General features: G+C 41.2%; 1 protein-coding gene and 1 long non-coding RNA gene across 2 annotated transcripts; both read right to left on the reverse strand.

Annotated features, from left to right (window-relative positions):
* Positions 1-3,473: 3,473 nt before the first annotated feature.
* LOC133548722 (uncharacterized) lies at positions 3,474-8,256 on the reverse strand. Its single transcript, XR_009805922.1, has 2 exons — positions 8,150-8,256; positions 3,474-3,811 (listed from the first exon to the last, which is right to left on the reverse strand). It is a non-coding gene; the product is annotated as an uncharacterized LOC133548722 (long non-coding RNA).
* Positions 8,257-17,164: 8,908 nt separating this feature from the next.
* ppp1r15b (protein phosphatase 1, regulatory subunit 15B) lies at positions 17,165-24,462 on the reverse strand. Its single transcript, XM_061894500.1, has 3 exons — positions 24,059-24,462; positions 21,271-22,196; positions 17,165-17,785 (listed from the first exon to the last, which is right to left on the reverse strand). Exons 1-3 carry the CDS (start codon positions 24,222-24,224, stop codon positions 17,576-17,578), a joined length of 1,302 nt encoding a protein of 433 aa, XP_061750484.1. The 5' UTR covers positions 24,225-24,462; the 3' UTR covers positions 17,165-17,575.
* Positions 24,463-25,073: the final 611 nt, after the last annotated feature.

The following is a 25,073-nucleotide window of genomic DNA, read 5'->3' on the forward strand; positions in this document are numbered from 1 at the left end:
TTACTTTTTGGGGAGTTGCTGGTGGATATTTTCGATCTTGCGCAGATATGAAAGCAATATCTGCTGACCCAGAGCATGTAGAAGTTACAGTCGAGGAATTTTAAAATTGTTGGACTTATTTACGCATCTTTAGACCAAGATATTGACCAGTACTCCTAGCTCCTCTGTTTGAAGTTCCACAGACCAGTGTTTTTCACCAGTGTGCCATGAGAGATTATGTATTTTCACCTGTTTGGGTTAAAAATATTTTTGCAAACCAGTATGATGGGTTGTTGTTGAGTGTCATGCTGTTGAGAGCTCGGCAGTGACGGTGTAATACTCTTCCATATCAGTAGGTGGCAGCTGGTAGCTAATTGCTTTATAGATGTCGGGAACAGCGGGAGGCAGTGTGCAGGTAAAAAGGTGTTTAATACTTAAACCAAAAATAAACAAAATATGAGTGCCCCTTAAGAAAAGGCATTGAAGCTTAGGGAAGGCTATGCAGAACTAAACTAAAACTGAACTGGCTAGCCTGATTTAGCCATTCCTTTACTACTTTTGACGTCTGTTTGACATCACATGGACAAAGATAAGACCTTCTGGAGGAAAGTTCTGTGGTCAGATGAAACAAAAATTGAGCTGTTTGGCCACAAAGCCCAGCAATATATTTGGAGAAGAAAAGGTGAAGACTTTAATCCCAGGAACACCACACCTACCATCAAAGCATGGTGGTGGTAGTATTATACTTTGGCACTGTTTTTCTGCCAATGGAACTGGTGATTTACAAAGAGTAAATGGGACAATGAAAAAGGAGGATTAGCTCCAAATTCTTCAGGACAACCTTAAATAATCAGCCCGGAGGTTGGGTCTTGGGCGCAGTTGGGTGTTCCAACAGGACAATGACCTCAATCACACGTCAAAAGTGGTAAAAGAATGGCTAAATCAGGCTACATAAGATTTTAGAATGGCCTTCCCAAAGTCCTGACTTAAACATGTGGACAATATTGAATAAACAAGTCCATGTCAGAAAACCAACACATTTAGCTGAACTGCACCAATTTTGTCAAGAGGAGTGGTCAAAAACTCAACCAGAAGCTTCCCAGAAGCTTGTGGATGGCTACCAAAAGCGCCTTATTGCAGTGAAACTTGCCAAGGGACATGTAACCAAATATTAACATTGCTGTATGTATACTTTTAACCCAGCAGATTTGGTCATATTTTCAGTAGACCCATAATAAATTAATTAAAGAACCATCCATCCATCCATCTTCTTCCGCTTATCCGAGGTCGGGTCGCGGGGGCAACAGCCTAAGCAGGGAAACCCAGGCTTCCCTCTCCCCAGCCATTTCGTCTAGCTCTTCCCGGGGGATCCCGAGGCGTTCCCAGGCCAGCCGGGAGACATAGTCTTCCCAACGTGCCCTGGGTCTTCCCCGTGGCCTCCTACCGGTTGGACGTGCCCTAAACACCTCCCTAGGGAGGCGTTCGGGTGGCATCCTGACCAGATGCCCGAACCACCTCATCTGGCTCCTCTCGATGTGGAGGAGCAGCGGCTTTACTTTGAGTTCCTCCCGGATGGCAGAGCTTCTCACCCTATCTCTAAGGGAGAGCCCCGCCACACGGCGGAGGAAACTCATTTCAGCCGCTTGTACCCGTGATTTTATCCTTTCGGTCATGACCCAAAGCTCATGACCATAGGTGAGGATGGGAAGGTAGATCGACCGGTAAATGGAGAGCCTCGCCTTCCGGCTCAGCTCCTTCTTCACCACAACGGATCGGTACAACGTCCGCATTACTGAAGACGCCGTACCGATCCGCCTGTCGATCTCACGATCCACTCTTCCTCCACTCGTGAACAAGACTCCTCGGTACTTGAACTCCTCCACTTGGGGCAGGGTCTCCTCCCCAACTTCGAGATGGCATTCCACCCTTTTCCGGGCGAGAACCATGGACTCAGACTTGGAGGTGCTGATTCTCATTCCGGTCGCTTCACACTCGGCTGCGAACCGATCCAGTGAGAGCTGAAGATCCCGGTCGGATGAAGCCATCAGGATCACATCATCTGCAAAAGGCAGAGACCTAATCCTGCGGTCACCAAACCGGAACCCCTCAACGCCTTGACTGCACCTAGAAATTCTGTCCATAAAAGTTATGAACAGAATCGGTGACAAAGGACAGCCTTGGCGGAGTCCAACCCTCACTGCCGGCAATGCGGACCAAGCTCTGGCACTGATCGTACAGGGAGCAGACCGCCACAATAAGACAGTTCGATACTCCATACTCTCTGAGCACTCCCCACAGGACTTCCCGAGGGACACGGTCGAATGCCTTCTCCAAGTCCACAAAGCACATGTAGACTGGTTGGGCAAACTCCCATGCACCCTCAAGAACCCTGCCGAGAGTATAGAGCTGGTCCACAGTTCCACGACCAGGACGAAAACCACACTGTTCCTCCTGAATCCGAGGTTCGACTATCCGGCGTAGCCTCCTCTCCAGTACACCTGAATAAACCTTACCGGGAAGGCTGAGGAGTGTGATCCCACGATAGTTGGAACACACCCTCCGGTCCCCCTTCTTAAAGAGAGGGACCACCACCCCGGTCTGCCAATCCAGAGGTACCGCCCCCGATGTCCACGCGATGCTGCAAAGTCTTGTCAACCAAGACAGCCCCACAGCATCCAGAGCCTTAAGGAACTCCGGGCGGACCTCATCCACCCCTGGGGCCTTGCCACCGAGGAGCTTTTTAACTACCTCAGCGACCTCAGCCCCAGAAATAGGTGAGTCCACCACAGAATCCCCAGGCACTGCTTCCTCATAGGAAGACGTGTTCGTGGGATTGAGGAGGTCTTCGAAGTATTCCTTCCACCGATCCACAACATCCGCAGTTGAGGTCAGCAGAACACCATCCGCACCATACACGGTGTTGATAGTGCACTGCTTCCCCTTCCTGAGGCGGCGGAAGGTGGTCCAGAATCGCTTCGAAGCCGTTCGGAAGTCGTTTTCCATGGCTTCCCCGAACTCCTCCCATGTCCGAGTTTTTGCCTCCGCAACCGCTGAAGCTGCACACCGCTTGGCCTGTCGGTACCTGTCTACTGCCTCCGGAGTCCTATGAGCCAAAAGGACCCGATAGGACTCCTTCTTCAGCTTGACGGCATCCCTCACCGCTGGTGTCCACCAAGGGGTTTTAGGATTGCCGCCCAGACAAGCACCAACTGCCTTTCGGCCACAGCTCCGATCAGCCGCCTCGACAATAGAGGTGCGGAACATGGTCCACTCAAACTCAATGTCCAGCACCTCCCTCGTGACATGTTCCAAGTTCTTCCGGAGGTGGGAATTGAAACTTTCTCTGACAGGAGACTCTGCCAGACGTTCCCAGCAGAATTAAAGAACCAAACTTCATGAATGTTTTTTGTGACCAACAAGTATGTGCTCCAATCACTCTATCACAAAAAATTAAGAAGTGTAGAAATGATTGAAAACTCAAAACAGCCATGACATTATGTTCTTTACAAGTTTATTTAAACTTTTGATCGTGACTGTATATCATGTTATAGTCAACATATATACTCTGTGTGTGAATAAAGTTGTGTTGTGATATCTGTATGCAGCAAACATGCTGCTGATCTCAGTCCATCATTAAGATAAACACAGCTCACACACACACATACACACACACACACACACACACACACGTGAGGTGTGTGTGCAGTCACTCTTCAGGAACGCTGACATCACTGGCATTTTGTTTTCCATCGTGTGTCGGTGTCTCCATGGGACGTGTGTCGGCGTGTCGGTGCCATGTTTAAGTGCCGTCCTGTCATGTCGCCGTCCTCACCTGGGAGACAAACACACATGAGCTGCTTGCACTGAAACAACAATCACGCCCATAACTTCAGGTTTCAGTGGCAAGACTTTGACTCTACAACAGACCTGGGCAAATTAAGGCACCGGGGGCCACATGCGGCTCGTTGAGCTTTTCAATCTGGCCCGCCGGACATTCACAAATATTTTTTTTTAGATCTTTAAGATGGAAAGTGGAGCTGCCATTATGATGTGCAGTCATGTTTTCTGACGACCGTAAGTCTTCAACTATAAAAAGTATTTAAATGGTTGGAATCTGCGCTTATGCATGATATACCAGTTACTATGGTAAACCGCAAACATCCTTTCCATATGAGTTGGGAAATTGTGTTTGATGTAAATATAAACAAAATACAATGATTTGCCAATCATTTTCAACCCATATTCAACAGACTGCACTACAAAGTCAAGATAAACTTTTTTTTTTTTTTGCAAATAATAATTCTCTTAGAATTTCATGGCTGCAACACATTCCAAAGTAGTTGGGAAAGGGCATGTTCACCACTGTGTTACATCACCTTTTCTTTTAACAACACTCAATAAACGTTTGGGAACTGAGGAAACTAATTGTTGAAGCTTTGAAAGTGGAATTGTTTCCCATTCTTCTTTTATCTAGAGCTTCAGTCGTTCAACAGTCCGGGGTCTCGGCTGTCGTATTTTATACTTCATAATGTACCACACATTTTCGATGGGAGACAGGTCTGGACTGCAGGCGGGCCAGGAAAGTACCCGCACTCTTTTTTTACGAAGCCAGGCTGTTGTAACACTTGTCTTGCTGAAATAAGCAGGGTTGTCCATGATATCGTTGCTTGGATGACAACATACAGTTTGTTGCTCCAAAACCCGAATGGACCTTTCAGCATTAATGGTGCCTTCACCAATGTGTAAGTCACCCATGCCTTGGGCACTAATACACCTCCATACCATCACAGATGCTGGCTGTTGAACTTTGCGCCTACAACAATCCAAATGGTTATTTTCCTCTTCGTTTTCGGAGGACACCTCGTCCTCTGTTTCCAAATATAATTTGAAATGTGGACTCGTCAGACCACAGAACACTTTTCCACTTTACATCAGTCCATTTTAGATGAGCTCGGGCCCAGCGTTTCAGTGTGTTGTTGGTAAATGGGTTTGGCTTTGCATAGTAGAGTTTTAACTTGCACTTACAGATGTAGCGACCAACTGTAGTTACTGACAGTGGTTTTATAAAGTATTCCTTAGCTCATGTGGTGATATCCTTTACACACTGATGTCGGTTTTTGATGCAGTACCGCCTGAGGGATCGAAGGTCCGAAATATCATCGCTTACGTGCAGTGATTTCTCCAGATTCTCTGAACCTTTTGATGATTTTACGGACCGTAGATGGTAAAATCCCTAAATTCCTTTGCAATAGCTCGTTGAGAAATGTTGTTCTAAAACTTAGACAATTTTCCTCCAAAGTGGTGACCCTCGCCCCATCCTTGTTTGTTAATTACTTAGCATTTCATGGAAGTTGCTTTTATACCCAACCATGGCACCCACCTGTTCCCAATTAGCCTGCACACCTGTGGGATGTTCCAAATAAGTGTTTGATGCGCATTCCTCAACTTTATCAGTATTTATTGCCACCTTTCCCAACTTCTTTGTCTCATGTTGCTGGCATCAAATTCTAAAGTTAATGATTATTTGCAACAAAAACATTTTTTTATCAGTTTGAACATCAAATCTGTTGTCTTTGTAGCATATTCAACTGAAAATGAGTTGAAAATGATTTGCAAATCATTGTATTCCGTTTATTTTTACATCTAACACAATTACCCAACTCATATGGAAACGGGGTTTGTAGTTAGTTACTATGGTCATCTAATTAGTTTCTATGGTAATGTAAGTTACAGCAGCTCAGCTCAGACGAGGCACCAAGCAGTGTGGGCGGGAAGCGTTTCCACAGACGAGGAAGGAGGTTTTCACAACAAAGTTTTAAAGCTTAGTGATTTATCAGATATATCAGATTGTAGGTGGGTTTATTTTGTACCTTTTGCGTTCATATTTCACTGTTTGTTGCATTTGTTGCGTTTCACTTGATTGTAAAATGTGTCGATCGAAAAGGGGTTGTGACATTCATGTTTTGTCAATATTCAGTGTTTTATCCTTCATAGAAAAATGTACAATTCCGTTATGTTTATTAAGGCGGTCTGTCATAACGTTTTTAGCATTCAATCAGACATTATTGTGAGGTTTTGTGTTAGTGTTCATAAAAATAGATATACCGGCCCCCGGACACAATTTTTTTCTCTAAATGTGCCCCCCCCCGAGTCAAAAATAATTGCCCAGGCTTACTCTACAAGGTTCTTTGGTCTTTCCCAGATGACGTGTCCCCGAAGAATAATGGAAGACATTCCCAGCTTTGTCTTTGTGCAGTCAGAACTCTTTAAAAGTTGGATTTGTGTGCCATCTATCTATTTAGCCACACACAGTGTGTGGTTTTAAAAAACAAACACGTGACGCCTCCGCTCCTCAGTATATTGACACTTTGTACGTGTAAAGTCGGAATTATTTAACATAAATGGAATATTTGTACAGCTGGAGCATAATTAGGAGCTTACAAATATGCCGACAGCACTTATAGACATGAACTAACACCCACATAGTCACATTTACACTCCTTTAATCCAATATAGCAATGCTGAGTGAGGCTGAGCCAATCAGTGGCCGTGATACTGAACAGTGCGCTCTGATTGGTTTGGTCTCACCTACCGTAGGCAGGTACACCCTGGACAAGTCACCACCTCATCGCAGAGCCAACACAGATAGACAGACAACATCCACATGTTTATGTTACGGTGACAACAGTATGTATTGTGACTGTGATAATAGTATATAGTGTGATGGCGATAATAGTATATATATAGTGATAATAGTATATGTAGTCCATCCATTTTATACCGCTTGTCCTATTTCGCGGTTGCGGGGTGTGCTGGAGCCTATCTCAGCTGCATTCAGGCGGGAGGCGGGTACACCCTGGACATATAGTGTGATAGTGATAATAGTATAAATAGTGATAATATTTTATAGTGTGATAGTGATAATCGTATAAACAGTGATATTTTATAGTGTGATAGTGATAATAGTAAATAAAGTCATAATAGTATATAGTGTGACAGTGATAATAGTACATATACTGTAGTGATAATAGTTCATAGTGTAAAAGTGATAACAGTAAATAAAGTGATAATAGTATGTAGTGTGATAGTGATAATAGCGATAATAGTATATCGTGTGATAGTGATAATTGTATATAAAATGATAATAGTATATAGTGTGTTATAGTGTTATGATAATAGTCTATATAGTGATAGTGATAATAGTGTATTTTGTGATAGTGATAATAGTGTATATTGTGATAGTGATAATAGTATATATAGTGCTAGTGATAAAAGTGTATAATCTGATAGTGACAATAGTATATATAGTGATAGGGATAATACTATATATTGAGGTAGTGATAACGGTGTATATTGTGATGATGATAACAGTATATATTATGATTGTGATGATAGTACATATTGTGATAGTGATAATAGTATATACAAACCCCGTTTCCATATGAGTTGGGAAATTGTGTTAGATGTAAAAATAAACGGAATACAATGATTTGCAAATCATTTTCAACCCATATTCAACCTATTTGATGTTCAAACTGATAAACATTTATTTTTTTGCAATGCAAATAATCATTGACTTTAGAATTAGATGCCAGCAACACGTGACAAAGAAGTTGGGAAAGGTGGCAATAAATACTGATAAAGTTGAGGAATGCTCATCAAACACTTATATGGAACATCCCACAGGTGTGCAGGCTAATTGGGAACAGGTGGGTGCCATGATTGGGTATAAAAGCAGCTTCCATGAAATTCTAAGTAATTCACAAACAAGGATGAGAAGAGGGTCATCACTTTTTAAGCAAATTGTCGAACAGTTTTAGAACAAAATTTCTCAACGAGCTATTGCAAGGAATTTAGGGATTTTACCATCTACGGTCCGTAAAATCATCAAAAAGTTCAGAGATTCAGCAGAAATCACTGCACGTAAGCTCACCTAAGATGGACTTGTCACAATTATTTGGTGTTGAACCCCAAGATGCAGAGACCGAATATGAAAACATGATTTAATTAAAACTAAAGAAGAACAAACAAAAAGCACGCATGTGGGCAGAATAACAAACTAAGGGAGCTAGCACTGGAAGCTAGAAAACAAAAAGGAACTTTAGCATGGAAACTAGCGGATAGCCAACAGATTACTGGAAATAACTAATGACAAACAAGAACAGCTTACCGCTATGACTACCAGGACAAAATGTAGCACGACAGGTAATAGCTGAAAAGAATCACATCGACACGACAAGAGCAATATATGGCAACAAGTCCGAATGACAATACAATGATCCAGCAACTGACACAAGACAAAGCAGGTACAAATAGGAGCGGGCTGATTGGCAACCGGTGTGCCAATCAGCCGCAGCTGAGCAGGAACAGAGCACTCAGGGAACAAAACAGGAAGCTGACAAAATAAGAGCACTAGACAGGAACTAAAGACAGGAGATACTTAACACAGAGGAAACAGACAAATGCAGAGGAAAAAACTAAAACATAGACAAACTGTCAGGGGAAAGCCTGACAGGACAGATGCAAAGTGGAAAGGTGTTCTGTGGTCTGACGAATCCACATTTCAAATTATATTTGGAAACAGAGGACGTGGTGTACTCCAGAACAAAAAGGAAAATAACCATTCGGATTGTTATAGGCGCAAAGTTCAAAAGCCAGCATCTGTGATGGTATGGGGGTGTATAAGTGCCCAAGGCATGGGTAACTTACACATCTGTGAAGGCACCATTAATGCTGAAAGGTCCATACAGGTTTTGGAGCAACATATGTTGGCATCCAAGCAACGTTATCATGGACGCCCCTGCTTTTTTCAGCAAGACAAGTGTTACAACAGTGTGGCTTTGTAAAAAAAAGAGTGCGGGGGACTTTCTTGGCCAGCCTGCAGTCCAGACCTGTCTCCCATCGAAAATGTGTGGCACATTATGAAGCATAAAATACGACAGCCGAGACCCCGGACTGTTGAACGACTGAAGCTCTACATAAAACAAGAATGGGAAATAATTCCACTTTCAAAGCTTCAACAATTAGTTTCCTCAGTTTCCAAACGTTTATTGAGTGTTGTTAAAGAAAAAGGTGATGTAACACAGTGGTGAACATGCCCTTTCCCAACTACTTTGGCATGTGTTGCAGCCATGAAATTCTAAGTTAATTATTATTTCCCAAAAAAAAAAAAATTTTTGAGTTTAAACATCAAATGTCTTTGTAGTGCATTCAAAGGAATATGGGTTGAAAAATATTTGCAAATGTTTGTATTCCGTTAATATTTACATCCAACACAATTTCCCAACTCATATGGAAACGGGGTTTGTATTTTGATTATGATATATACACTGTGATAGTGATAATAATATACAGTGTGCCAGTGATAATAGTATATAATTTCTTATTGATAGTAATAGATATTGTGAGAGTGATAATACAGTAGTGAATAATATCATAGTGATAATATTATATACTGTGACTGTGATAATAGTATACAGTGTGATAGTAATAATAGTGTATATTGTGATCGTGACAATAGTATATATTATGATGGTATTAATAGTATGTATTTTGATAGTGATAATAGTATATATTGTGATCATGATAATAGTGTATAGTGTGGTAGTGATAACTATTGTATTGTGATAGTGATAATAGTGTATAGTGTGTTAGTTATAATAGTGTATATTGTGAGAGTGATAATGTATCATAGTGATAATAGTGTATATTGTGACAGTGATAATATTATATACTGTGACTGTGATAATAGTATACAGTGTGATAGTAATAATAGTGTGTATTGTGATCGCGATATTAGTGATAGTGATAATAGTACATAATGAAATAGTGACACTATTGTATATTGCGACAGTGAAAGAGAATATTCATAGTGATGAGAATACTACAGTATGATATATTATATACCACTATTCTGTGATCCCAGCTTTACTTTAACCAACAAACATTTCAGTTTGTGCGGTCTTTTATTTCAACATTGAAAATGCCACAATATTGCACTTTAGCCTCTCGACTGTTTGTGTGCACAAAGGGGCCCTCAGTGTGTGCAGCGGGGTTGGGGGGTTGGGGGGTGAGGGGCTCTGGCTCACAACCGTGTCTGGAATCCTGCTCCTTGTTTCCGTTTACTTTTTGTTTTTTTTCTTCCTCGTCGCTTTGTGTTTTGTCACAAAGAAAAGAATAACACAAGTCGACGTTGTTAAAGAGCTGCAAGTGGCCGTGTTCCCACACTGCACTGCACAAACATGACAACAGTGCATTGCTGTAAAATGAAACCACTTTTATTTTGACCGTGAAAGTTTAACTTACACTAACTTCATCATCCACAAAAATGTACAAATTTATTTTCAACGTACTGTTGTCCCTCGCCACGTTTCACTTCAAAGTTTGTGGCTTTACTCTTTGGAATAATATTTTTCAAAGCATTTTCTACTCATTTTTGGCCCAAACTAAGCATAACAATGACAAAATAAGCTAAAATGTAAATACTACAGTGTTATTGACCACAGTCACACAATATACTACTATAACTGTCACAATATGCACCACAATAAATATTATTATCATATATCACAGTGGTTCTCAAATGGGGGTACGCGTACCCCTGGGGATGCTTGAAGGTATGCCAAGGGGTACGTGAGATTTTTTTTAAATATTCTAAAAATAGCAACAATTCAAATATCCTTTATAAATACATTTATTGAATAATACTTCAACAAAATATGAACATAAGTTCATAAACTGTGAAAAGAAATGCAACAATGCAATATTCAGTGTTGACAGCTAGATTTTTTTGTGGACATGTTCCATAAATATTGATATTAAAGATTTATTGTTTTGTGAAGAAATGTTTAGAATGAAGTTCATGAATCCAGATGGATCTCTATTACAATCCCCGAAGAGGGCACTTTAAGTTGATGATTATTCTATATGTAGAAATATTTATTTATAATTGAATCACTTGTTTATTTTGAACAAGTTTTGAGGTATTTTTTATATCTTTTTTTCCAAATAGTTCAAGAAAGACCACTACAAATGAGCAATATTGTTCACTGTTATACAATTTAATAAATCAGAAACTGATGACATAGTGCTGTATTTTACTTCTTTATCTCTTTTTTTCAACCAAAAATGCTTTGCTCTAATTAGGGGGTACTTGAATTAAAAAAAAAGTTCACAGGGGGTACATCACTGAAAAAAGGGTGAGAACCACTGATATATATTATCATTATTACACTCAATGCAATACATGTAATACAGTTCTGGCAGAATAAACGTTGTGTGTTACTTTGTCTCCCTCTAGTGGGAATAAACAGCATCATCACCGGTTAAACTGCTCACAGTCACTAGAAAATAAAAGTCCAACCATATCTGGATTGTTATGATATGCTGTATTTATCAGTGTCATTTCTTCTGTGTTAAAATGTGTACTATTATCCATCCATTTTCCTACCGCTTGTCCCTTTGATTTATATTATGGTTCAATGACATGCATGAATATGAGGCAACAGTACGGTGGACTGGAAGTGCAAAACACCTTAATTTCATGAATTCAACTATAGAAAACACACAAAAAAAGGACGAAACAACCTAAAATTTCAGAAAGCCCAAAAAGAAAAGCCAAAACAATTTACGATTTCGGAAAAATATTAACGAAAGATGGAACACTTTACAATTATTGATAAAAATTTACAGTTTCAAAACCCGAAAAGGGAATGTCCCAAAAATTCCAGATTGACAGCTAAATCAGCCAATCATTGTGTTCATGTCCGCACCCTAACGAGGAAGTAAAGATTCAGCGGAAGTGCTCAAAAATATTGGCAGTATTAGCTGTCAATCTATGATTTTGGAAATTCCTTTTCCGGTTTATAAAATTTGTAAATTGCTTCGCCTTTAGTTTTTGCGTTTTCTGTCATTTGTTTCGAGAAATTTCAAAAGTGTTTTGCACTTCCAGGCCCCCGTAAGTACAGCCTTCAAAATATAGTAAATAAACAAACTATATTCCCAGTATTTTATTACAAATACCTACAGCATATGGTCCCCATCCCCAAGTGCACGCGGCCCGGCACATCAAAGGACTACAGGCCGGTGGCGCTAACCTCCCATATCATGAAGACCATGGAGAGGTTGGTCCTGGAACAACTCCGCCCTACAATCAAGCCCCACCTGGACCCACTCCAATTCGCCTACCAGCCACGACTGGGAGTGGAGGACGCAGTCATCTACCTGCTGAACCGAGCCCACACCCACCTGGACAAGCCTGCAAGCAGTGCGAGGGTCATGTTTTTTGACTTCTCCAGGGCTTTCAATACCATACGGCCTGGGCTACTGGGTGTGAAGTTGGAGAAGATGCAGGAGGAGGCCCCCCTTGGTGTCCTGGGTTGTAGATTACCTGACTGACAGACCACAGTACGTTCGACTGCAGGACTGTGTGTCTGACAGGCTGGTCAGCAACACCGGGGCCCCGCAGGGTACAGTCCTCTCCCTCTTCCTCTTCACCATTTACACCACTGATTTCCACTATCAGTCAGAGTCCTGCCACCTTCAGAAGTTTTCTGATGACTCTGCGATAGTGGGGTGTATTGAGGATGGTGATGATGAGGAATGCAGGGCACTGGTGAAGGACTTTGTCACATGGTGTGGAAAGAACCACCTCCAGCTCAATGTGACGAAGACCAAGGAGCTGGTTGTGGACCTGGGAAGGAGGAGGAGGAGTACTCCGGCGATGGGGACATGGTTGAGGATTATAAATACCTCGGAGTACACATGGACAACAAGCTGAATGGGTCAAAACACGCTGAGGCCATCTACAAGAAGGGACTGAGCCGCCTCTACTTCCTCAGAAGGCTACGATCCTTCAACGTCTGTACAAAGATGTTGAAGATGTTCTACGAGTCGGTGGTGGCGAGCGCTTTTTTGTACGCCGTGGCTTGCTGGGGCAGCGGGCTGAGAGTGAGGGACGCAAACAGACTGGACAAGTTGGTAGAGAAGGCCGGTAACGTGGTGGGAGTGGACTGGACTCTCTGGCGGTGGTGTCAGAGAGGAGAAGTCGAGCAAAACTCCTAGCCATTATGGACAACACCTCCCACACACTACACTCGGACCTTGGGGAGAGAATGAGCATGTCCAGTGGAAGGCAACACGGAATGACACAGGAGGTCCTTCATACCGACAGCCATCAGACTGTGTAATGCATATCTTCCTTCTTGACTGCACTTAAATGTAGAATATATGTAGAATATATTCATATTATTCATATTATATATATACAATATATGTCATATATTATTTATTATTATTATTGTTTATTGTGAGCGAACTGTGGTGCTGAATTTCCTCCAGGGATCAATAAAGTATTTTCTATTCTAGTCTATTCGATATTCTGGTAGTAATACCCTTTTTTGCCACAAGAGGGCAGCAGCGCAACTTTCCTGTTTGTTTTTCTGCTACACTGTGGTTATTATTAGGCCACGATTTTAATATTCACGATTTCCACGCATGTCTAATAACACCGAGCAGGACACATTTAATGATTTAATGAAACAAATAAGATCACGTTACCTGTAATATTCACTCATTGCCACTGGCCACAATATTAGGAACATGTAAACATTCTAATGACTCATTTTGAAGTTGGGTGGGACAAGTTTTGACAATTAGCTTACTTTTCAATTCGACAGCAGTGAAATGAAACACGAGATATTTTTATTTATTAGTGTTTTTGTGAGAAGGGCAGGGCAGGTTGCATCATCAACTAATTGGCACCCAGGAGACGCTGGCAGACGCAGCCGAGCATCACGCCGGTGCTGATGCTGCAATCACCTGCAACACTTTCCCGCCAGCCGCGCCCTGCCGCGTCGCCTAGCAACCAGCACGCTGACGACGAGGGGCTCCTTGTTGCGCGTTGACCTTTTCGCTCCAAATCCTCGCGCGTAACTAAAGCACGGGGGGGGGGGGGGGGGTCACGGTGTGTGGGCGTGGCCTCGGCAGTCTCCCACTTAATTGATTTCATCCCGCGGGGACGTCGTTTCATCATTCCGTGTTTTGGTCTTACGAGAGACTTGCAACAGGCCAGCAGACACTTCTGGGAAATGTGCGTCACGTGATCTGTCAAGACCTGTTGACGCAAACATTACATGTGCAGGTCGGGGTGATGGGCGTCTCCTGCAGGGCCGCCCCTAACTTGATTGGGGCCCCTCAGCAGAAGAACCCCCCCACACTAAGTTCAAGGTTCAAAGAGTTTGTTTTGGTGAGCATAAAATCTTTCATCCTGAAATGAAGTCTGGAGCCTATCTCAGCTGCATTGGGGCGGAAGGCGGGGGTACACCCTGGACAAGTCTCCACCTCATCACAGGTGGAAGAAGGTAATATTTGGAATATTGTAATATTCTACGGGAGAAGGTAGTATTTGGCAAAAATGAAAACATTTAAAATATATGAAATAAATAAAAATATTATGTACACAAAAAGTAAAAAAAAAAAATGTGGAGAGAATGTGACAATGTGCATGTTGTGTAAAATGAACAACACAAAAAAACAAAGACCAGAGCAGTGAATTAAAAAAAAAAAAAAAAAATGTCATTATTCTAAAAAAATATGTACAGTAAATAAAATTTAGATTAGATTAGATTAGATAGTACTTTATTTATTCCATCAGGAGAGTTCCTTCAGGAAAATTAAAATTTTCAGCACAATCCCATTCAAGTTTAGACAAACATTACAGGGAGACAGAACAGGATCGCTGACGGGTCTGCCGGCTTCCAGCGCCACTTACAAAAAAGATGAGATACAGGTAAACAAGGAGGGGGAATAGAAGATTAAAACAAAATAAAAATAAAAAAAATAAGAAATAAAAATCGGTCTTAGCCTGGGCCCTGGAGAGGAGGTGCAGACTGAGGCCAAGGGAAAAAACAACAACTCATAGCCATGGTACACATCCCTCTTACATGTGTGTAAGAGGGAAACATCAAACATCAAAGAACACATCCATCCATCCATTTTCTACCGCTTATTCCCTTTCGGGGTCGCGGGGGGCGCTGGCGCCTATCTCAGCTACAATCGGGCGGAAGGCAGGGTACACCCTGGACAAGTCGCCACCTCATCGCAGGGCCAACACAGAGAGGACATAAAATACATTAAAGCAGCAGATACAACCAGACACTTCTACATACAGCTATGAATAAAAAGTAAAAGAAACATATCCACTGTGGTGGCCTCTGCGGTGTTCCACGCCATCGTCTGCTGGGGTGGAGGGAGCATGGCCAGAGACAGGAGCAGGCCCAACAAAGCAACCAAGACAGCCGACTCCATTTTCGGCCAGTGTCCAGTCCGCATGGATGAGCGAGGATACGTACAAGGTGACTGAGGTGTCCGACACCTGCTCACCCAGTCAAGACACCGCGGAGCCTCTCCGTCCCAGCGCTCAGTGCTAGCTCCGCAGCCCTGTCCCCTCATCCGCATCTCCTCCAGTCCCTCCAAACTCTGCAGTCCTGTCCCCTCATCCGCATCTCCTCCAGTCCCTCCAAACCGACTCCGGTGTGGCAGAGACCCAGCAGCTGGTCTCCATGGCCAAAAGGCTCCCGGGAGGCAGATCCAGAAGTCCACAAAAAAAGCACCACAGAGGTCACGAAAGTGGCACCCCTTGTCACACAGTCCCAAAGGGTCCCGGACCAAAAGGCAAAAAAATATAATAAGACATGAAAACAAGAGGGAACACAAAAGGATGACCGTAGCTCGATGTTCATTGTGGAGCGGATGAGGCGATGGTCTGTCCAGCAGTCGTCTGTGCAAATCATGGCTCTGGTGATGTTAACATCCTTGCGATCTCTGGCCCTGACAACGACATAGTCTATGAGATGCCAGCTCTTTGATCTGGGATGCATCCAGGACGTTTTCAACCGGTTCCTCTGGCGGAAAACGGTGTTTGTTATCAGAAGATCATGTTCAGCACACGTTGACAGAAGAAGGACTCCGTTGGAGTTGACATTCCCAACACCTTCTTTACCAAGAGTGCCTTTCCAGAGCTTGTAATCCTTGCCAAACCTGGCATTGAAGTCTCCGAGTGGGAGGATCTTATCTTCTTTCGGGATAACCGATAGAACCTGGTCTAAGGTTGCATAGAAAGTCTCCTTGTCTTCATCATGTGAGTCCAAACTTGGTGCACAGGCACTCACAGCCGTTGCCATCTGATTGTTTGAGAGCCTCAGGCGTAGGGTCATGAGTCGCTCATTGATGCCTATTGGAGATTCGGAGATGAGCCGGTTTCTGATGGCAAATCCCACTCTGTGGATTCTGGGTTCATCAGCTGTTTTTCCCTTCCAGAAGAAAGTGTATCAACCTTTCACCTGCTTTAGTTGTCCCTCCTCAGCCAAGTGGGTTTCAGACAGGGCAGCGATGTCGATCTTGTGTGTGTGTGTGTGTGTGTGTATATACATATATATATATATATATATATATATATATATATATATATATATATATACACATATGTGTGGCATGTATATATACACACACACATCCACATATATATATATATATATATAAACATACATGTATATATGTATGTATACATATATATACACACACATATGTATGTATGTGTATATATATATAAACATACATGTATATATATATACATGTATGAGGGAACTCTCCTGAAGGAATCGATAAAGTACTATATAAATATACACACACACATACATATATATATATATTTATATACACACATAAATATATATATACACTTACACATACTTACATAGTGTGCTGGAGCTCCAGGTGTCCTACGCTTGGTAAAAAACACTAAAACTGAGAATTACTTTTTTTTTTTATACACATACCTATGTATGTGTGTATATATATACACACATGTAAACATACATGTATATATATACATACATACACATGTATGTATACATATATATACACACACGTATGTATACGTATATTTAATTTTCCTGAGGGAACTCTCCTGAAGGAATCAATAAAGTACTAATTATATATATATATATATATATATATATATATATATATATATATATATATATATATATATATATATATATATATATATATATATATATATATATATATATATATGCATACATACATATATATACACACTTACATAGTGTGCTGAAGCTCCAGGTGTCCTACGCTTGGTAAAAAACACTAAAACGCTGACACTGAGTACTCTTTTTTTTTTTTTAATTTTCCATGTTTTTAGTCATCATCACAAAAATCACAGTCAGTTTTAACAGGCTCTATTGTGTTTTGGCTGCAATAGGAAAATACAAAAAGGCATCAAAAATAATAATTTACCAATAAATAATTGCACCAGACATTAAATAGTGGATAAAAAACAATAAAGCGGTTCAGCTACTAGGTGATTCGCTACATTCATGGCGTGAAAAGACATCAAACACGACTAGGTCCAAAAAGTAAGGCAAATATGGACAACATTGCACAGAAAAAGTTGAGGCCAAGACAAAAAGTGTCATCAGTGCAGCCGTCGCTAGCAGAAAACCTTTGAGGTACCAAGTTACACCAATCACTGTTGCATTGCAACCAATCCAACACCCGCAGGAAGCCGCCGGGGCGCTCATCCTCCTTGCCGGGCGATGTACGCGCGCAGCCTGTCTCTGTGGGCGGGGCTGAGGCAGTAGCCAACGGCCCGCTCCGTCTCGCAGACGCGCCTTCGGAAGCGATCGTGGTCCCGCCCCATCTGCTCCCACAATCCTTTGCGGGACGCCTGCCTGGCGTACGTCCACGTGCGCATCACGTGCACCTCCACCACCGGGGAGAAACGCACCTGCAACAGAAAATTACCAACACATGAGATGGTGTTTTGTTCCAGTAGGGGGCGCCGTCTTGAGTCGGCTGTTGCGGGTTGGACACCAGCCAAACACCATGAAACATTTGGAGGGGACCAGGGTGTGTTGGAATGGTTAGGACCGTTACAAACTCCCACCAGTAGGGGGCACATTGAGTGTGTTACTACATAAACTAAAACATTTGATTTGATAGTAAATAAAAATGCCAGCTCAAATCATTACTGTAAAAATAAAAGTGGTATTGTTCTTCAATTTACAGTACGATTTGTAAAAACATCAGTAGGATTTTATTTTGTACTTTTTTTCCTCAATTAAAATTTATTAGTTTTGTTTTAAATTTTTTGTTATTTTGCATTTTTATGTTGTCCACCCATCCATTTTCTACCGCTTATTCCCTTTTGGGGTCGCGGAGGGCGCTGGCGCCTATCTCAGCTACAATCGGGCGGAAGGCGGGGTACACCCTGGACAAGTCGCCACCTCATCGCAGGGCCAACACAGATAGACAACATTCACACACTAGGGCCAATTTAGTGTTGCCAATTTTTATGTTTGATACTTATTTCATTTTTGTTGATTTAGTGTTTTATTTTTTTTTTAACTTTTATTTTTAACAACATTTTTAATTGTTTCTGCTGATTATGGCACAGAGGTGGGACCAGATGAGCTACCGACTCCTTTTTGATCAGTGCGCTTGTGAAGTTTTAACATGGTCCAAATAAAATGGAATGCAAGTTTTTAGGCTAAAACAAAGAAAATGACAGCAGAGTAACTCAAATTTTACTGTAAAAACAGTGGTTATGTTATTACATTTTTTTTTATTTACAGTAACTCAATGTAAAAACAATGGATGTAGAATGTACTTCCTAAATTGTTTTTATTATTTATTTATTTTTAAAAATATTTTGAATTAAAATAAATTACTTATTTTATATACCGTATTTTCTTGAATTGTTGCAGGGCATATAGTGTGCGCCTGCCTTGAATTACTGCCGGGTCAAACTCGTTTCCCCAAATAATTAGCGCATGCTTAGTATTACCGCCTGGTCAAACTCATGACGCCAGGAGTGACACTTCCCCTGTCATCATTTTCCAAATGGAGGAGGCTGATTTCAATACCGGTAATTTGAAATCGCATAAAGGGAAGAAGATTAAGAGCTATTCAGTAGGATTTAAGGTCCAAGCTTACACCACACTCAAATTTTTATTGAAAACCTTTGGTAAGTGCGGGAGTGAGAAGAGGTTTTTAAATAATTAGCGCATGCTTACTTTTACCGCATGCCTTTGGTAAGCGCAGGAGAAGAGGTTTTAATATAATTAACTCCCAGGCGGCAATTCAAGGAAATACGCTATGTTTCAATTTTTACTTAATTGTACTTTTTTGCCCCCTGCCGAGGGGAAATTAAAATGTAAAAACAATGGCTGTAGATTTCCCCCCAAATTGTTTTATTGTATGTATTTTTTTCAAAATATTTTGTATTGAAATAAATTATACTTATTTTCGAAATATTTAAATTTTTACTTAATTGTATTTTTTTGTTGCCCCCTGCTGATTATGGCACAGGAGTGGGACGGACAAGCAAACCTTTCTCTTTTGGACAAAAGCTCACTTTAGTACCATGAATTGATTAACGTGGACCCTGACTTAAACAAGTTGAAAAACTTATTGGGGTGTTACCATTTAGTGGTCAATTGTACGGAATATGTACTGTACAATCTACTAATAGAAGTTTCAATCAATCAATCAAAAGCAAAATGTGTGCTAGTAAAGTTTCAACATGTTCCAAATAAAATTAAATTGAAGATTTCACAGCAGAAAAAAGGCAGCTCAGTCCCCAGAATTTATACATAACAGTTGTTCTAACCCTTTTTTCAATTTACAGTAATGCACTGCAAAAGCCACCAAACATTTCATGAAAAAACGACTTCAATTATAGTTTTCGGCGTAGGTATTGAGCTGGAACATCTGGAATGTAATGACCAGCGTGAGAATTTCCCACCAGGAGGGGGCAGCGCTGATGTCCGTGCTGTTAAAGGCCTTCTGAAACCCACTACAACCAACCAGCAGTCTGATAGTTTATATATCAATGATGAAATATTAACATTGCAACACATGCCAATACGGCCTTTTTAGTTTACTAAATGGCAATTTTAAATTTCCCGGGAGTTTCTTGTTGAAAACGAATGATGACGTACACGCGTGACGTCACGTGAGGAAAAAATTAGCGCTGCGCACACACACAGCTACAAGTTGTCTGCTTTAACCGCATAATTACACAGTATTTTGGACATCTGTCTTGCTGAATCTTTTGCAATGTGTTCATTTAATAATGGAGACTATAAAGAACAATGCTGTTGGTGGAAAGCGGTGGACTCCAGCTGTCTTTAGCACCGAGACCCAGACGGCGTTTCTTTGTTTGTTGTGAAAGCAGAGCGGTCAAGCGAACATGATTTCTCTACGTCAACCAGCATGTTTTTGGATGGGGAAATTGTGATATATATTTTACTGAAGACATCCGTGGATTATTCGTCGTTCTGCAGCAGCTGCGAGCTTGGCTCCTCGGCTTCTCTCTGAGACACACGGTGTGTTGAACGCAGCCTTCCGACCTCGAGGTATGGTATGTCTTTACAATCTTTACTTTACAATCTTTTAAAATCTCACTAAAACACTAGTAACACAATAAGCAGATAAGGGATCTTCCAGAATTATCCTAGTAAATGTGTCTAATTACATCTGAAACGCTCACACTGCCGTCGCCCAGAGTTGTCGCTTTTTTTTCTAGTCCGTCGCTATCAATATCCTCAAACACAAATCTTTCATGCTCGCTCCAATTAATGGGGAAATTGTCGCTTTCTCGGCCAGAATCGCTCTCGCTGCAGGCGTCCATGATTGTAATCAATGGGTGGACGTGAGGAGTCCGACAATCTGTGACGTCACGCGCACTACTTCCGGGAAAGGCAGGGCTTTTTTAAGAGCAACCAAAAGTTGTGAACTTTATCGTCGATTTTCTCTACTAAATCCTTTCAGCAAAAATATGGCGATATTGCGAAATGATCAAGTATGACGCATAGAATGGACCTGCTATCACTGTTTAAATAAGAAAATCTCATTTCAGTAGGCCTTTAAGTCTGATTGCACAACATCACCAGTAGGTGGCGCCACTGGGGTCCACATCAACACGAGTAACAGAAGAAGAGGGGGAAAGATGGACACGCCTCATATAATTGAGTAATGTATCGGATGCTTTTAGCCTCTTATTGCTACGCTTTGTTAACAGTGTGTATGTATGTAAGCCCCGCCCCCAAACACTGCCATTCATTTTGTCATGTGACCATTCTTTGAAAACATTAAAATGTCTTCACTATTTCTAAGAAGTATTTTCTCCCCTGGAATAAACGGCACGTTACTCTCTGCAGTTGAGTAGCACGATGCAATGCGGTGAGAGCAGGCGGCGCGTTTGTTTACCTTTTTTTGTGCGTTGTCGTGTTTCTCGGCGGAGTGATGTTTGTGATGGTGTCGTTTCCACGGCACCCGGGTGATGTCATCATGCCGCCCGACACGCCCCTTCGGCTGGAGCTTTTTGGCGCCGGGAGGCTGCGGCTTCAGCGCCGGCTGGCGATGGCCTGAAAAGTTGAGAGGATGGTAGGGGTCGTCTTTCCGGCAGAGGGACTTCCACAGCTCCTCCTCGTCCTCGGAGGAAGAGGCGTGGCTGCTCTCGCACTCCTCGCTGTCGGGCGGGGTGGCGGGGGGTGTGGCTTTGGTGACGGTGCATGCGGTAAAGCACATGGGGTTGTACGGGTCGTTGGGACTGGCGAAGAACTCCAAAAGCCGCTCGCTCTCCTCCAGGTCGCCGCCCGACGCGTCTGAACTGGTCCAGCTGGACCAGCTGCTGTCGCTGTCGGAGCGGCTGACCCACATCTTCAGGCCCGACATGTCCTCGCCGGTCTTCCCGCTTGACGCGCCCTCTACTGGCCGCTCCTGGCACTTGGCGGCGTTTGAGGCGAGACACGCGGAGAAGAAGAGGGGGTTGTAGGGGTCCTTGCAGGTGGACAGGGACTCCCACAGCGCCTCGCTCTCCTTGCTGTCCACCACCTCGTCATCGCCGCTCTCGTCCTCCGGGAAGGCGCCCGCGAAGAACTTGTCCTCGTGCGAAGCCGCGCCGCCCGACACAAATATGTTGAAGTCGCCGCGAAAGCCCACGTAGACGCCGTCGTCGGGTGCCGCGGCCAGGCTGGACAAGAGTGTCTCCGCCGCCGTCTTGCCGTCTTCGTCGCCGTTGTCACCGTCAAACAGCGAAGAGAAGAGGAAGGACTCAGCCGGGTTGTGCTGGATGTGCTGACCCATCTGGTCGGTTATTCGGAAATGGACCTCAAACCGGAACATCTGGAAGACTGGAAAAGAAACAGGAAATAAAATGAGAACAATAATATATAATAAGTAAATCACATATTACATATAAAATACAATAAAATAAGGACAAAGAATAAAGCTAATCTTTTGTTCCGGCAAAACACAACATTATAAATTACATTAATACATAATAAAATCATAATAAAAAAATACATAAAATAATAAAAAATAAATAATTTATATTTCAAAATAAGGCCCATTAATCGTTCAGGCAAAATACATAAATATATGAAATAAACAATAAAAATAATGAAGGAAAAATAAATATAATTATTCATCCTGGCAAAATACATTATAAATTACATTAATCCATAATAAACAATACATGAAAGAAAAAATACAAAAAAAAATGTTTACAATAATTTATATTTCAAAATAAAGAAAATTATTCGTTTTGGCAAAATACCACATTAATTCCATAAATAATATATGAAACACTTAAAAAAATCTATAAAATGTCTATTTCGAAATAATTATTCGTTCTGGCCAAATACAACATTGTCAATTTCATTAGTACATAATAAACAATACATAAAATAACATACATACATACACACACACACATATATATATATATATATATATATATATATAAAAAATTGTATAATAATTTATATTTCAAAATAAAGCAAATTATTCATTCTGGCAAAACACAACATTTTATATTAGTACATATTAAAAAATCAAAAGATAAAAAAATACATTAAATAATAAAAAATACATTTATATTTAAAAATAAGGCACAATTGTTCAGGCAAAATACATTAAAAATATGTGAAAAAAACAATAAAAATAAATCTAATTATTCATTCTGGCAAAATAAATCATAAATCACATTAATACCTAAGAAACAATACATAAAATAAAAAATGTTTACAATAATTTATATTTCAAAATAAAGAAAATTATTCGTTTTGGTAAAATACAACATTAATACTTCACATTAATTCCATAATAAATTATATAGTAAACAATTTAGAAAATATAAAATAAAGGAAACATTTATATTTCGAAATAATTACTCGTTCTGGCAAAATACAACATTATAAATTACATTATTACATAATAAAAAATACATAAAATAATAGAAAAAATATAATTGTATAATATATATTTCAAAATAAAGCAAATTATTCGTTCTGGCAAAACACAACATTTTACATTACATTAGTACATCAAATATGTATAATTAATAATAAATACAACAAGAACAACACAATAAAATGCGAAACAAATAATGTGTATTTCAAAATAAAGCCAATTACTTGTTCCAGCAAAATACAACATTATATATCACATTATTACATGTTTACTTCAATGTATGTTCCATTTTACACCGTATGTTTGTTCCCTAAAATAGTAAATACAATTCCCCATGGAAACAGCACAGAGGCACCGTGGATGAGTCATAATAGAAGTAATAAGTCACATGATGTAACACATTACAGAGAACAGTATTTTAACCGTAATTAATTACAGCTGAACAGTCTGATTTAATGGTAAAAATAAAGTGGTTAACATGACAATAAATGTTTTATTTTACGGTGTTACAATAGCCGTCGCTTATTAATGGTGTGTGCTGAGGAAGTAGTCTTGTCTCCTAGCTACCGCAAACGCAACACCCGTAGTCAACCGGAGATTAGAACATATGCAAAGAGAATTATATGAAGTTATTTAAACTACTTCTATATAATTTTATACTTAAAAGTAGAGTTACCTAGTAGTTAGTAGGAAATGAAGACGAGGAGAATCTACTACAAGCCAGTGAGTGAGGGTGACCATGAACGCAGCACAAAAGTGTAAACTAAAGAGAAAAGAAGTGATGAAAGTTGATGAGGTTTACCTGACATGAAGGAGCAACAGATGACCTTCACCAGTAGCCAAAGCTGCTCCCACAACACCGTCAGCACCTGCCTGGTCCAAGGCAGAATGGCCATCCCTCTGTAGCCCGAGCTTTCCATGCTGGTTGTTGTTATTACTGTCCTCGGGGCAGCGGCGAGCGTCGCCATTTTTTCCCCCTCGCTGGAGCGACTTAAAACAACAACTCCTATCACGTATTCTGGTATTCTTCGTCAAAGGCCCACTGACTCCGCGTCAAAGACAGATGAACGTCGCTGAGCTGTCGCTTCATTTTCTGGCGAACCTTTGCCATTTTCCCTGGAATTCTCTGTCAGGCGGTGTCCATTTTGTCGCTGTAGTCATTTGATGTTGTTCTGTGGAGTGAGAGAATAAGTCCTTGTCGCGGCACCCTCGGGTTTTATAGGCGCGTGACGACACGGTGCGTTCTGATTGGTCTGAGCGGCTGTCAGTGACGTCGTACCGCGTTCTGATTGGTCAGAACGTTCAGTCCGTCACGGCGCTTTGTTACTTTGTCAAACGTGGACCGCCCACTGGCTGTTAGTCGTCATGTGACGTGCAGAAAGTTGACGAAATTTCCCGAAGTAAACCCGACACGAGCTCGGAATAGAAACACAAACAGGGCGTTTCTATTTCTTTTTCTATCTCTTTATTGTTTGCGTCACCCCAAAGGTAAATCACGATTATGAAATGAAAAGTCATAATTATGAAATTAAAATATCAAATTTGGGAGCTAAGAAAATCGAAATTATGAGATAAAAATTCAAAATTGAGAGAGGGTTGGACTCCGTCAAGGCTGTCCTTTGTCACCGATTCTGTTCATAACTTTTATGGACAGAATTTCTAGGCGCAATCAAGTTCCGGTTTGGTGGCCGCGGGATTAGGTCTCTGCTTTTTTGCAGATGATGTGGTCCTGATGGCTTTATCTGGCCAGGATCTTCAGCTCTCACTGGATCGGTTCGCAGCCGAGTGTGAAGCGACCAGAATGAGAATCAGCACCT

The sequence above is a fragment of the Nerophis ophidion genome, linkage group LG03 (assembly GCF_033978795.1).
Source record: "Nerophis ophidion isolate RoL-2023_Sa linkage group LG03, RoL_Noph_v1.0, whole genome shotgun sequence".
In the NCBI taxonomy this organism is placed as follows: domain Eukaryota; kingdom Metazoa; phylum Chordata; class Actinopteri; order Syngnathiformes; family Syngnathidae; genus Nerophis; species Nerophis ophidion.

What these genes read in the sequence shown, in the direction of transcription:
- ppp1r15b (XM_061894500.1), bottom strand. Translation starts at nt 24,224, where the DNA reads ATGGCGACGCTCGCCGCTGCCCCGAGGACAGTAATAACAACAACCAGC. An exon ending in CTGTTGCTCCTTCATGTCAG is followed by an intron (nt 22,197 to 24,058) that starts GTAAACCTCATC and finishes TTTCTTTTCCAG; the next exon opens with TCTTCCAGATGTTCCGGTTT. An exon ending in ACGACAACGCACAAAAAAAG is followed by an intron (nt 17,786 to 21,270) that starts GTAAACAAACGC and finishes TTTCTGTTGCAG; the next exon opens with GTGCGTTTCTCCCCGGTGGT.